Source organism: Alligator sinensis, unplaced genomic scaffold, assembly GCF_000455745.1.
Source record: "Alligator sinensis unplaced genomic scaffold, ASM45574v1 scaffold200_2, whole genome shotgun sequence".
Classification (NCBI taxonomy): domain Eukaryota; kingdom Metazoa; phylum Chordata; order Crocodylia; family Alligatoridae; genus Alligator; species Alligator sinensis.
This window is the reverse complement of record NW_005842732.1, coordinates 215,200-229,810: the sequence shown is the minus strand read 5'-3', so window position 1 is coordinate 229,810 and position 14,611 is coordinate 215,200. Positions and strand designations below refer to the sequence as shown.

Genomic DNA, 14,611 nt, shown 5'->3' with positions numbered 1-14,611 from the left:
GGAAGGGATTTGAGGTCCAGGTATGTAGAGACAGAGTTCAGGTCCCTTGCTTGGGGGAAGAAGGTGGGTGATAGCTACCTATCCCAGGCTGAGAGTTGATCCTCGATGGCCAGTTGGGGTCTTCTTTAGCAAGCTGTTGCTCAGAGGTGGAGTTGCCGGCAGGGCCTCTGGGTGGATAGGTGGTGTGGTGTGGTGCTGGTCCAGATGGAGAGGGCATCCCAAGGAGGTCACACACTACCATCTCTTTTATAGGGGTGACCTACCTGTGTCTTCTATGGGAGAGACATGTCCAGGCAAGGACAGTCCCGCTCAGATGTCTACATGCAGATCCAGGTGTCCTCATTGTCTGGTAGGACACAATGGTGGGGTTGCTGGTGTCTGTAGGGTGTTTGTTTTTCAAATGCTGTATTTCTGTTCTGTTCCTGGGTGAGGTCTGCGGTTCCTTGGTGATTCTGTTCTGTTTCTGGGTGAGGTCTGTGGTTCCTGGGTGAGTCAGTGGAAGGCAGTGGTGCGGTTGTTGAGTTGATCATTCAGTAGAGGCCTGCTACCAGTGTACCTCAAGCACCCTCATTCATTCCCATTCATTCAGGAACCAATTTACATGAGACTGGTTAGACATGAATCACAGTTATATAACATAGGTTATACCCGGACAGAGGACACAAGATGGAGGCTTGACATACAAAATGGAAACTTGACATTACTTGACATTATTTTACAGACATAGGCCTAAATCATATAAATTCAATATAAAACAGTAAAAATCAATACAAACATAATAGAACACTCTTTACAATATAAAAGGGGCTTGTTACTATAAGGGAGTATAAGAACTTAGCTTACCTAGTACTACTTGTAATCACTAATAAATAAGGGATAGAGAGGGCACAGAGTAAGTCAGAAATGGTTGGGGAAGGGGAGGGAATGCATTTTTAAGTTAAAAAAAAAAAAGAAAAACCTGGGGGGGTTGCTACACTGTGGTGTTGGGAAACCTCTCTGCCTGTTTCCCAATGTTAGAGCTGATTTTGAACTTCCTGTGCAATGTGCTTTGAAATGCATGGATGCCAAGTTCCACATAAGAGCCAAGCATGGATTTTGTAAGTACTTGCTGTCTGTCTGGACTCTCCTTGCTGTCTGGGCAGTACATTCCTAGCAGCCTTCCTAGCAGCTGTTTGTCTCTCCCCCTTTAGCTCCAGTGAACTGGTTGCTTTTAAATACCCTTGGCAAGGTGTTGCTTGAGGCACTCCTTGAGGGACTTGAGACACCTCTCAGTAAATGCCGGCTCTTAGTTTTGACTAATTTTTTATACTATAAAAAATAATAGAGAACTTCTTCTGTTGCAAGGAACTCAGAAAGACCCTCAACAGGGTAGAATGGTTTTAACACTATGGATTCTTCTTTGAAATCTCTGGGATTATCTTGTGAAGCAAGTTTATAAATGTAACAGTTAACCACGGCTTCAAAGGTCCTGAATTCCATGGCTGGCCATGCCCTCCAACTTCTGCTGCCCCACTGATAGCCCAGCAGGCCAGATAGAGCAGCTCTGCAGGCTGGATGTTTGACACCCCTGAGTTAGAGACATCATTAGCAGTTATGCTGTGTGTGATCAACTGGTAGGACGCTGACCTGACAGAAGAACAGTTGTAAAGCTTTTTGGTATTGTATGCTATGCACTGTTTTCTGGGGTAAATACCTCTGGGATAACCCTCCCTCCCGTGCTGTGAATTTGCTCTCTATCCTTTGCTATTGTTCCAAACTAATCCAACCTGCTCATTTCATTACAGGTCTCTAAGAAGTACAGCGAGATTGAGGAGTTTTACCAAAAGCTAGTTGCACACTATCCACACACTTCTCTGCCACAGTTACCAAGAAAAGTTCTGTTTGTTGGAGAATTGGATATCCGAGAACGAAGAACAGCGTTCAATGACATCATGAAATCCATTGCTAAAGATGTGGATCTTGCCACGAGCCCCGAGTTATTGGAGTTTTTAGGTAACTCTTAATGTCTACATTGCACAGAAAACCCTCTCTTTGAAAAGAACATTTTGAAGGCTGCAGAATCAGGCACTCAGAAGTTAGAGATGTCAGATTTAAGGCTGCGTGTTACATCACAGAAAGACATCCCAGTCACAAACTGTTTTTTCCATAGGATGCCTGCCTCATTCGCTACACAGAGTGGATGATGCTGTCTTTGTAGGCTTCTATGCAACATTTGGTTTGCTCATTGTTTTATTTCTTAAAGGATGGGATTATAGTGACTGAGTTAGACACCACTAGGAATAATGCTGTGTGATTAGCTGGAAAGACGGTTATTAAGCTTTTGGGTACTATATGCCTTCTTGACTGGGCCATGCAGGCAAATGAATGAAAGGTGCAGGGATAGATTTGAGTGGTAAGCTACTACTTCATTAATTTAAACCTAGGGAGCGGTTCTGTGCACATCCCTGTCCCTACCCAACTCTGTCACATACCAACCATAGAACTAGTTCTGGTGTGGAGTTATAAGGCTCTAATTCATTAGATCAGTAGTGCAGGACAGACTCTCCTCAGCCCAGGCCTGATGCTGAGCTTGCCTTCAGGTGATTACCTGGCAGACTGTGCAGGCTTTACCTATGCAGGGTGCTGCCTGAGAATTGCATCAAACTGAGGAGTCTTACCTTTCCTAATATTAAGCTTCCCAATCCTGTGGCTTTCACCCTGATTGTGTCTCCATGGCATCATGATGAATGGAAACCACTCCCTCCATCTTAACTGTTTGACCCAAAGGGAAAAATGTCTGATTCCCAAAGAAGTAATTGGTTGGACCCAGAGAATCATGAAAACACAGCTCCTCCCCTCCAGCTATGGAGAAGAAGGCAGGAAATGCAACAGGGGCAGGAGGCTTGAAAATCCTTTTTAAATAGATCTATTTAAATAGCAGGGCCAGGGTTGATGGTAGAGCCAGTTGAGCAGCCTGATTTACCCAAGAAGACAAAAGGGAGAAGGCCAAGCCTTTATCTTGCCAACCACAAGTTCTTATTTCCCCGTCTCCTCATTCTTTCACATCGTATTCCTGCTTTTTGGCTGCTGTTCTCCTCCCCTTCATGTAGCAGTGCGGAAGGACATTTACTTGCACACTTTTCAAATAACTGTGAATGCAAAGCCACCTAAAGCTGATTCTTTTTCATGTCTTTGTAGCACTCTACAGCATGGAGTAAATTCAAAACCCAGTTTCCTTTCATTTCCATTGCAGCTGTGTGAACACAGCAGTTCTGCAAGTAAATCAGACTCCAAAGACTCAAGTCAGGCAGAAACTGAGGATCACACAGTTAATGACTCTGTGGAAAATTTGATTTAAATGACTGGCCCAGGATCACACAGGAATTCTGTGATGGTGACAGGGATAGAATCCAGTGCCTGAAGGCAGCGTTCCACTGCATTAACCAGGAGACACTCTTTATTTTTCCTGTGATCCTTTACCTCATTCACTGCTCGCCTTCCAGTGTCTGCAACACATGGGGAATTGACTCTCTCTAGGCAGCAGTTGCCTTTTCTGCACACCCCAATTCATATCCTGAGTAGATCCATGCTGTGCACTGAATGAGGCAGGTGCCTTTGAGGAAGAAAATAGCATGTGATTATATAATTAAAGGCTGCCAGATCCAAGCGTGCAAGAAGGGTGAATTAAGGTGAACAGGCAACTTTAATGCTGGAATTTCCCCACTGTGGAATGCTTGCTTTTGCAGACTTTGTGGTCATGTTACTATGTTTGCCTGTGTACGTGCCTGTGATTGTCTAGGTTTTTGTAAAACCTGAAAAAATACCACCAAAATTTCTGTCATGCAGGACCCCTGAGGGCCATCAGCAGGTCAGAACCTTTAGGTCCCTCTCATAGATTTCTGCTACTTGTGCTAATGGACTCATTGAGAGGAACAGCAGACTGTCATCCTCTACCAGGACTGGTCCTAGAAAGGGATGAGATCCTTTGCCAGAGGCTTTCAGTAATATCTGCTGCCAGCAGAAGAATAGTGAGACTCAGGAATATTGGGGTCCATTGTGGGAGTGTGTTGTGGTGGGTCTGGTCTCCCCATTTCAGTCTTGTTCCCCCCACCAAGCCAGCCTCAGTCTGCACTTCTCAAGAATTTTATCCCAGCTTATATCCATGTTCAGATGCTTATAGTTCACCACCAGCACTGGGTTCCCAGCTGCTTTGTACTTGCTCCTCTTGTTCTCTTGGTTTCTCCTCTAGTAGATCTATCTATTGTCAGTCTCCAGTTACTCCCATGCTCCCCATCTTCACTGGCTGCCATCCTTCATCTCTTCCCTCCCTGTGTCTCTTATCCAGTCTCAGTGACTTCTCTGTACCTATTGTTATCCTTGTATCCTTCACCAGTCAGTTCTGATATCTGTCCCAGTCATCCCATCTCAGGTGCTCTCCACCCTCAACGTGGTTTCCAGGTCCTCCCTCTGCTGTTTTTCCGCTCTGGCCGCCATGCTCAGTCTCTTTGCCTAACTCCTAGTTCTAGTCCTAGTTTTCCTGCCCCCCCCTGCCATCTCTCAGTACCAGTCTTCACACACTCGCAGGCTCCCTGCCTCATTGTGTCCTCACCCCTCCAGTTTAGTTCCAGTTCTCTCTACATCCAATTCAGGTGGCTTCCTCTTCCGTGCCATCTGTCATCCTTGAGCAGGCGGAATGTGGTATTGAGAATACAAGGAGACAGACTGGCTGCTCTGAGTTTTTGCACTTGGGCCTCACTAGCTTGGAACAGCTGAGAATTGCATTTGCAGGGCAGGTACTGCATCCCAGAACTAAGAAGGACTCTCAAAGTTCTGGGGACATTCTACTGAGCAAGTATGAAACAAAATTGTTCAAAAGCTTATAATATGGCCAAGTATGGGTGACTTTTTCATGGGGAAATCAAACAAAGCTCCAAAGCTAGTGAATTTCCAATAAAATTCACTAAGGTTTTTTTTTTTTTTAACATGAGCAAACCAATCTATTCCTCCCTAACATGTTTTTCTCCTCTGCAATATATAGAGAGAGCAAGAGAGAGCAAGCAAGAATGCATGCCTGAAGCAGTCACTGGCGTAGAAAATTGCAAGCCCAATAATTAAAGTTTGCCAAAATTATAAGCAACTGAAAATAAGGTCTTATAATGCATAGGAAATGTCTGGCAACCTTAATAAGCAGTTCCACTGGCATGCATGTTGTCACATTATACTAAGTTAGTGGATCAAGCCCTGAATACCTCAGGCCTTTTTAAGTCATTGGGTTTGTTCTGTTCATACTGCCTGTATCTCGGGTACTAAGGAGCCTGAGGCTCCAAACTGGTTATGCCCCCATACTAAACTTTTAAACTGAGGTAGTTAGCAATGTTAGTCTGAAGTCAGGCAGAAGGTGAGGCAGGGTGACACCTTAGAGGTTTGGCATTTAGTGATTTTGTTGTTGCCTACAAAAGCTCTTATGCCTTTCCGGATCCGTTAGTCTCTAAGGTGTCACCCTGTCCTACCTTCTGTCTTTTAAACTGAATGTAATAAATGTAATGGGAAGACTTGGCCAAAGCAGTTATATATTTTATGTTGAGGCTTGGTTGTTCATATTGATGTTTCTTGCCTGTACAATGGACTTACACTTTCTTTTGAAGCATTTTAGATCAGTATATATGGGAGTATCATTTTCCATTGAGTCCAAGGTTATATTCTCAGCTCGCCTGTACTAAGTCCATTAAAAAGGTCACACCTTCAAACCTACAGCATTTGGTAGATGGTAGGGGTTGATGTTCCAGTCCAGATTGTAGGATGTGATTCACTGAAACTGTTATTTGTATTCATTCTCCAAGTGTAACTATTGGAAATAAAGATTGAGGTAGTTAGCCATGTTAGTTTGAAGTCAAGCAGAAAGACAAGGCAGTGTGATACCAGGCTTAGAGACTAACTCACTCGGAAATGCATAATGCATTCCTGTAGGTGACAGGAATTGCTTGTGGGCTTAGAAGTGGTGTGCAGGGACGATTGTGTAGTGGGTGCATGGGGGTACATGTGCACCCCCTGAGAGTGCTGGTGTACCTCCTGTCAAGCTGTGTAGCCGGGGGGCAGGTGGGAGCACCAGCGCTCTCCCCTGCGAGCGCCGACTAGGGAGCGGGGCCACCAGCTAAAGCCAGTGGGATGAGCTGCGGGGGGACCCCCCACCCCCTGGTCGCTGACTGGTGTCGCGGGCGGGGGGCATGTGCACCCCCCCCTTGACTAGAGGCACCAAATACTCATGGTGGTGTGAATTTCTTCATTTCCTTATTCACTAGAGTCTACTAGACTGTAGCTTACAAAAGATTATGCATTTCTGAATGAGGTGACATCAAATGTGCCATCCTGCCCTGTTGTAAATGCATGCAAAATATCATGTTGTTAGGTTAATTTGGCATGCTGATTTCTTCATGCAGTATTGTTATTTACAGGAACAAAATTTACTGGAGTCATTGACTTTAAGGGTAAAAATGTTCCTGATGACAGGGAGGAGGAGGAGGAACATGAAGTGTTAGATTTCTTCAAAGAGAGGACATCTGACACAGTCTCTCAGATGCCAGTGGTAAAAGGTCAAGGAGCCAAAAAGGAAGAAGAAGAGGAGGAGGAGGAGGAAGATGTAGATCCTCTTGGTATAATCAGGTATGGCTGTCATCCTCTCCTCCACTTTATACATTGCTGTGTGGTGTCCTTTCATAGCATCTGATGAAGTGAACTCAAGTTCACAAAAGCTTGTGGTCTATATATATGTTATTTAGTTAGTCTCTAAGGTAAATATCTACCGTGCCTTCATCCTTTTCTGTTATACCCTTTGTATGTACAGTATATGGAACTGATTCTGATTAAATGTACACCAATGAAGATGGAGTTGCAGCATCATCAAACCAAAGTGACAATATTTGTTTTATGAGATCAATGTGTAGGCTTTTTCTTTCTTCAGCAAGTGTCTGAAGAGCCCATGTATAACCCTGAGATATCAAAAATTGGAACTTGAGACCCAGAATAATCAAGACCTGCCTAAGTAGGCATCTAGGTTTATTTATCTAGTTAATCATTCTAAGACAGTTATTTTCCTTACTTATATCTAAAGTCTCTTGCTAATTCCCAATGCCGTTTCTGCATTGCTGCAGAAGCAAAGTTAGCTTAATGTCTCTCTCTAGCTAGGGTGGCCAGTACTTACTAACAATTTTGGGGTGCCTGAACTTATCCAACCTAAGATACTTTAAAGGGACTTGATTTTTAGAAAGTGCTGAACCTCTTGCCCTTTGAAAATCAAGTATGTTTAGCACAGTGCAAGTCAGACATCCAGAGTCACCAGCTCCTTCTGAAGATGTTGGTCCAGGGCAGTGGGCACCAACCTTCTTGGTAGGAGTGTCACAGATTAGCTCAGGTGTCCAGGTTGTAGCCATATTGGTCTAGAGGTAAAGGCAATCGGGACTTGTAGTAGAGATGATATCTTTTATTAGACCAACAAGATTTTTGCAAAAAAAAATTCTTTAATTGCAAGCTTTCAGGCACAAACACTTTTTATGAGGCATTGGAGAAAAGATTGTAAAAGTTTTCCTGGGTAGAAACGAAACAGATTAGCTCTGCACCTTCCTCAAGTGCCATTCTAATCTCCTTCTTCTGCCTGATCTCCTGGTCTCCTTTTGACTTCCTGTTCCCTCCCTGATCTGTTGCGTGCCACACACAGAGGCTGCTCGTGCCAGTTGTAGCATTTGTGTCCCACATTGGCCACCCCTGGTCTAGGGCTTTCATACTATTTTAAATTAGTTTCTCCTTAGGAATTGCCTGTGAACTTAGAGATGGTGTGACTCTCCCCTTTTCTTTAGTAGAGTCTAAAAGTATTTTAACCTAAGGTCACTAACAAGGCTGAGACTCCCACAATGAAATCAGGCCAATCAGAAACTATTAGAGCTGGAAGCATAGTTTAGATCTTGCTGCAACTGTTATAACAAAATGTCATTGCTAACTTCCAGATGCCATCCTTTTTACTTAATGTCTTTCATCCCTTGATTGCCATCAAGAAATTTTAAACAGTATTCTTTTAGCAAAGAACATGTGCAATTACTCAGTATAAGAATTATTTCGTTGTTTGGGATTTATTTTTGTTTTTGTTTTAGGAAGGTTTTAAAAAATGTTAAATAACTTTATAATGAAAAGCTAGATAAAGCTGTACTTCCCGCAAAATAATCCTTAGCTAGTAAGCTTACAGAAGTCACTGCCCTTTTTTGGATAGGAAAATGATCTATTGAGTTAGAAAATGTATTGTTGGTTTTCCCATTTATAACAAATATAAATGACAAAGAATGCCCAGGGCCAAGACAAACAAGAAGTTTGCTTTTCTGCCCTGCGTAGTTTGACTTGTGTCTCAATCTTTTGGTCTGTTTAGTGTATCTGAGGATGAAAAGGTCTGGGGCTTAATCCTCATTTACCTACGCTTTATCCAAGCTAAATAGTTGTTGAAGTCAGTGGAGCTTTGTTTAAATAAAATCAAATATGAGCTTAGTTAGAGTTCCCTAGATACAGGAGAAATCTCTACATCATTGGTTGCATTCCATACAATCAAACACTTTTCACTACAGCATCAGGGTTGGGCTCACACAAAATGAATCTGATTCTTTTTCTTATGAAGGTTATGCACAAAACACATTAAAGGTGTGACAAAACCCAAAAGCTTTAAGTTGGAATTATTGGTTTGAATCTGAGCTTCACTTCACTCATATCACTCACATTGATATATCTCAGTCAGCCTCATTAGAAGATAGTCCTCATTTAAAGCAAGGCAGCTGATGCTAGAATCAAGCCTTATGCCTTGAACAAGTCATAGAATCATAGAAGTAGGGTTGGAAGGGACCTTGTAGATCTTCAAGTCCGACCCCCTGCCTGGGCAGGAGGAAAACTGGGCTCAAGTGACCCCAGCCAGGTAGGCATTGAGCCTCTTCTTAAAGACCCCCAGGGTAGGAGCCAGCACCACTTCCCTTGGAAGTTGGTTCCAGATCCTAGCCGCCCTAACTGTGAAGTAGTTCCTACGGATGTCTAATCTAAACCTACTCTCCAACAACTTGTGACCGTTATTCCTTGTTATCCCGGGAGGCGCTAGGGGAAACAAGGTCTCCCCCAAACCCTTCTGGTCCCCTTTAGTGAATTTATAGACAGTCACCATGTCCCCTCTCAGCCTTCTCTTGTGAAGGCTGAACAGGTTCAGGTCCCGTAGCCTCTCATTGTAGGGTCTGCCCTGCTGTCCCTGGATCATGCAGGTGGCCCTCCTCTGGACCCTCTCAATGTTGTCCACATCCCTCTTGAAGTGGGGTGCCCAGAACTGGACACAGTACTCCAGCTGTGACCTGACCAGTGTCGCGTAGAGGGGGAGGATCACCTCCTTGGCCCTACTCGAGATGCAACTGTGGATGCACGATAGGGTCCGGTTAGCCCTGCCGACCGTGACCTTGCATTGTCAGCCCATGTTCATCTTGGAGTCAATGATGACTCCAAGATCCCTTTCTGCCCCCGTGCTCTCAAGAAGGGAGTTTCCCATCTTATAAGTGTGCTGCTGGTTACTACTGCCCAAGTGCAGCACCCTGCACTTGTCCGTATTGAAACGCATCCTGTTTTTGTTAGCCCACCCCTGCAACCTATCCAGGTCTTTCTGCAGTCTTTCCCTCCCTACTAGTGTGCCCACCTCACCCCAAATTTTGGTATCATCAGCAAATTTGAACAGGTTACTTTTCACCCCGTCGTCCAAATCGCTGATAAAGTCCTTTTGTGCTGACATGACTGCTGTTATGTCATGTATAGATTCATAGATTGTAAGGCCATAAGGGAGCTTGGAAGATCATCAGGTCCAGCCCCCTGTACCACTCAGGAAAAATGACAGGGGGGGTCAGGTGACCCCAGCAAGGTGACCGTCCAGTCTTCTCTTGAAGATTTCCAGGGTAGGCGATTGCACCACCTCTGGAGGGAGCTTATTCCACAGTCCAGACGCAGTAACTGTGAAGAAGTTTTCCTTAGTGTTGAGTCTGAAATGGTCTTCCAGGAGTTTGTGGCCATTACTCCTGGTTTTCCCCTGGTTCACTGAGACCCTGATGTACTCCCCTGATGTAGCGGTAGACTGCTACCAAGTCCCCTCTCAGCCTTCTCTTTTTCAGCCTGAAGAGTCCCAGGTCCCTCAGCCTTTCCTCGTGTGGCTTGCTGTGCAAGCCTCTAATCATATAGGTGGCCCCAGTGGTATTTTTATTTATAAAAATATAAATAGGTGCTGATTTCTAGCTTCAGGCCCCCTGCCATAAGTTTCTCAATACACACCATAATATTCCTTATCATTAAGGAATGTGTAGAAACCACAAAGTGAATCCCTCTATCCCAGCAAGCAGTAGAACAACTCTACTCTACATGTTGATCACATGTAGGTACACTTTACATCCCTCATTGATGTGGGGTCTTCTGTAAATGTGCCATGCAAAAAACAGAGTAATGTGAAGACAGACTTTTTGCCCAGCTCTAGAGGTTTTTGCGTCTTACTATGGTATATTGTCTGTCCGAGTGAATTTCAGGATCCCCTTGGATCTATCTAGTAGAGTAGCTATTTTATAAGATAGCTTTTCAAGATGGATTTTCCTAGATAACACTGACTTTCCCCCATAGAGCAAATCTTATTCATATTACTGCTTGCTTGTGTAGAGTACAGCCACAAATGCGGTTTGCCTGATAGTAGCAACATGTCAGTGAGCTGGTACTACGTTGCTCCCAAGTGGCTGTGGCTTTTATAGGAAGTGTATCTGAATACATGGTATGGAAATGTAGGAGAAATGTTGGTGGCAAACAGCTGTTGCTTTTACCAGGTGTTACTGCAACTGGGTACCAGCTGTCATGAATTCTACATCAATATACCTGATATTCAGGACTTGTCTGCATTGCCTAAATGCTGACTTTGGGAGTGCTGTCAAGAAACATGTCCCATCAGTTTCAGTCCCAGAAACGAGACAACATAACCACCTTAGAGAGGCCCCATGCTCTTAGTTTCTTGGCAGTGCTTATTGGTAATAAGGATTGCTCTAAAGCAGCCTTGGTGCTTCATTCCCAGGTTTCGGAGCACATGGAAAGGGAGTGAGTGGACAGGACAGGCTTCTTGGCAGCACTCTGGGGCTCAGTATGAAAACAGTGTAGACAAGACCAAAGAGCCTTGTCATTAACCCAGGCAACTCAGAACAACTGGAAGATGTTAAACTGTGTGGGGGGACAGCAGGGAGACATGCACTTGCACAGCCACAATGTATAAAGTTAGAATGGGAGAGCAAACAGTGCCAAGAGTGACTGGTGAGGATGAAAGCTGGTAAGGACTGAGGGGCAGGAGTTGCTGAATAAGAAGGAACACGGACTGTAGGAAAATGCTGAAGTGGAAACTTTGCTAGTGCTGAGCACTAAGCTTTGGAAGCCAGACAATTGCAGTGCCATATGAAAAGGGTGATAAAAGGAACAATAATCCTGGCCAGCTTTTTCAATCAATGAAAAACCTTTGAAAAATATGTAAAGTCAGCACTGAAACCAGATTATCCCTTCAGAGTGGCGTGTGTGTCTGTGGCGCTTGCGGCAGCAAAGCTGACCTAATTGAATTGCACGTCTGACAGACCGCTTTTCTCTGGATCCAGCTGAAAATGCCCTGCTAGCCCCAGCCTCCCTATGTTATCAGCATACGTCATTTGGCAGCACTTTGACTTCGGGGCCGGAAGGCTGTGGGACTTGGGCTCGTACCCAGTGCTGATACAGCAATACGGTACCATAGGATGTCACTATTAAACGTGCTGCCTTTTGAATTAAACTTTAAACAAAGGTTCCTCTCCTTTGTCCCTAGGGACTACCCAGGTGGAAGATAATTGCTTAGTGACTTTTGATCTGAGAGAGGATAATCCCAGCAGTGCTAATTCCCCTCTCTGATATTCAAGGTTATTTATCAGCTATTCCAGTATGTATGTATGATGACTCTCTGCCTGTGTTGTATAACCTTTTTTTTTGCTTTTTTTGCACCAGGTGAGCATGCAAAAGATGTTGTCAAGGTATGATATAAACTTGAGTGTAGTTGTTTTCTGTGGGACATTTAGACCCAAGGCATGTGTGTGTGCTTGTACAGAGCCTTACACTGTGGGGTCTCAGTCCATGACTGGGCCTCTTAGGTGCCAGAGAAATATAAGTAATCATTCTTAATAGCATCTAGGTTTTATCTGTCCAAAATGAATACCCCAGTCAGCAGCTTTTTCACATACATGATACATTTTTCTAAATATCTTTTCAATTCCATACATCATTTTGCTTTCTTAAAGTCTGATCCTGATTAGGAGTTAGGCTTTAATGTTGGGGTGCAATGATGAGCATTATCCAGAATGAAGCTCCTAAGAGATGACTGTCTCCTTCTCACTGTATGCATGGTTTTGTGAGTTATTTTCCTGGTGCATTATTACTTGTCATGCAACAAGTTATTGCTGTCCAGAATTTGAAGGTCCATTGGGAGAAGGCATAAACCCAAGAGGTTGTTTTTTTAAGATGTGCCCATCTGGCAGAGAGTGCAGTGTGTGCATATTGTAAGGGTATGTTTTTTTAGCTTTATTTAATTTGCATTTTCAGTGTAAATTATTCACACCTGCAAATTGCAATGTGATGTCATTTGCAACGGTCCCTTTCAATGCTTAAGGGTTTTCTTTCTTTCTTTCTCTCCATGATTCGAGTCCTCTGAAAGCTCACTTACCTAATCTTGATCTTTTCAGAGGGAGCCTAGATATGATTTTGCCCCACAATGAGGTAATGAGTAGCTCCTTCTTGATTAGGTGCACTGAATTTTCTCATTCTTTTTTTCAGTAAATAAAAATGTATATTTTTGCCATTTGAAATGTATGTAACAGTGGCATCTGCAATGGCTGTTTGTAGAGATAAGGGATGATAATGTAACAATTAAGTGCAGTCTTGTTACCATGTAGTTAGGCCCAACTTCAGTATTTTCTGCCAATCCCCACCCTGCAGAACCAACTGCACAAAACTGTACCATTTCAATATATTTCCCTATGTCTTAAATGGCATCATACCCTCTTTGCAGCTTGCAGTATATTTTTCTCATAAGCTTCTCAGTTCTATACAGTGTTTTGCTTTCTGCAAGGCTGGTTCCAACTGTAACTGGAATCATTAATCTAGTGTCCTTGTTCTGTCTTAAAGCACGGCTAATTCTAAAAGTTAGTGTGGTATGGACAGTAATGGAGGAATTGCAGCTGGAAAAGGATCGGAGAAAGAAAGAAGGAAAAGAATCTGCTTGAGGCCAAAGTAGGAAAAAATGAAGAGTCCTTACAGTAAGAGCCTGCTGTGGCAGGAATCGCACTCATGCAGTGATTAGTAAGCTTCTGTCCAGTTTGTCAGTGTTATCTAAATGGTTTACATGAATGTCATGTTAAAGAGTTTCACAATGAAATTATCACTAAACCTCTGAAAGGAAAACAGATGGGGGAGAGCCACAAGTTTGAGAAACTGAATTATGTGCAGCTAGAACACCTCACGCGAGGCTGACAAGTCTCTGAAAATATCCAAATTTTGTGGGGAAAAGGGTCTGTCTTGTCAGCTGCTCAAGTCTTGGGTTATTTGGACTGAAGTGAAATTTCTTCAGCCCTCTTACATCCTTGAGCTGGGTTTTCTTCATGTACAAAAGCAGGCAATAGACGATTTTGGAAATATATATCTTTCTGTTCTGGTGCCTGGGGGGAAATAGCTTTACAAGAATTTTTGGAGGGACAAAGTTGGACATGGCTAGCTTTGAATCTTAAGAGAAATTAATAAATGGGAATATGGTACATTACCTGTTGGTTTGGGATAATAGGCTTTTCAGTACTTTTTGTAAAGATACTACTATTGTAACAGCTACAGAGCAAACCATGCATTAGACTGTTGCCCTGTGGGGTCAGGCCAACTCTCAGGATCTCAGTATTGCACTGTTAGACAGGAGGGCGTGACACAATTGCGCATATACAAACACACAAATCAGTTATGTGCATACACACACACACACACACACACTACAAGCTCAGGCACATACACATCCAAACCAGCCTAGGCACACGCATACCTATCACCAATTCAAGCACGTACACTATACACCCCAAACGTTAGACACAGATCACTAATTCGTATATCATGCACACAATGACATATATACACACACACTCACCAGTTCTCACACATACAATCCACCTACACATACACACAGGTAAGTTCCTAACTTGGATAGTACAGCGTGTATGTGTGTGCTTGGGGTACCTGGGATACTTGGGGGAAGGTTCAGGTGAGAGAGAGAGAGTTAAAGTGTAGCGGAATTAGAACCAGTGGACTACAGAGAAGCTGGCTGAGGAACTGAGGCTTGGGTTTACTTAAGGTAGACTGGGCTGGAAACTGAGGCAGACAGCTGAGATTTTGGGGGATGGGGCAGGGCAGATAAGTGGTGGCAAGGAGGAGACAGCCAGGAAAGAAACTGAGGCAGAAACCTGGTTGCTCAGGGGAAAAGGAAAAGGCAGTGGGGATAAGACAGTGGCAAAGGAACAGGGGGTTGGAGGCAGAGAGGAGCTCAGGACAGGTGTTGGAGGTG

At 43.7% G+C, this 14,611-nt stretch overlaps 1 protein-coding gene across 7 annotated transcripts in view; it reads left to right on the top strand.

The window, feature by feature from the left end:
• Positions 1-14,611, top strand: part of HS1BP3 (HCLS1 binding protein 3) — a 188,541-nt gene that overhangs the window by 14,754 nt on the left and 159,176 nt on the right. For all 7 annotated transcript variants that reach the window (XM_025216351.1, XM_025216353.1, XM_025216354.1 and 4 more), the window contains exons 4-5: positions 1,785-1,992; positions 6,432-6,639. In XM_025216351.1, coding sequence (XP_025072136.1) covers positions 1,785-1,992; positions 6,432-6,639 — 416 coding nt within the window. The remainder of the gene's footprint in view (positions 1-1,784; positions 1,993-6,431; positions 6,640-14,611) is intronic.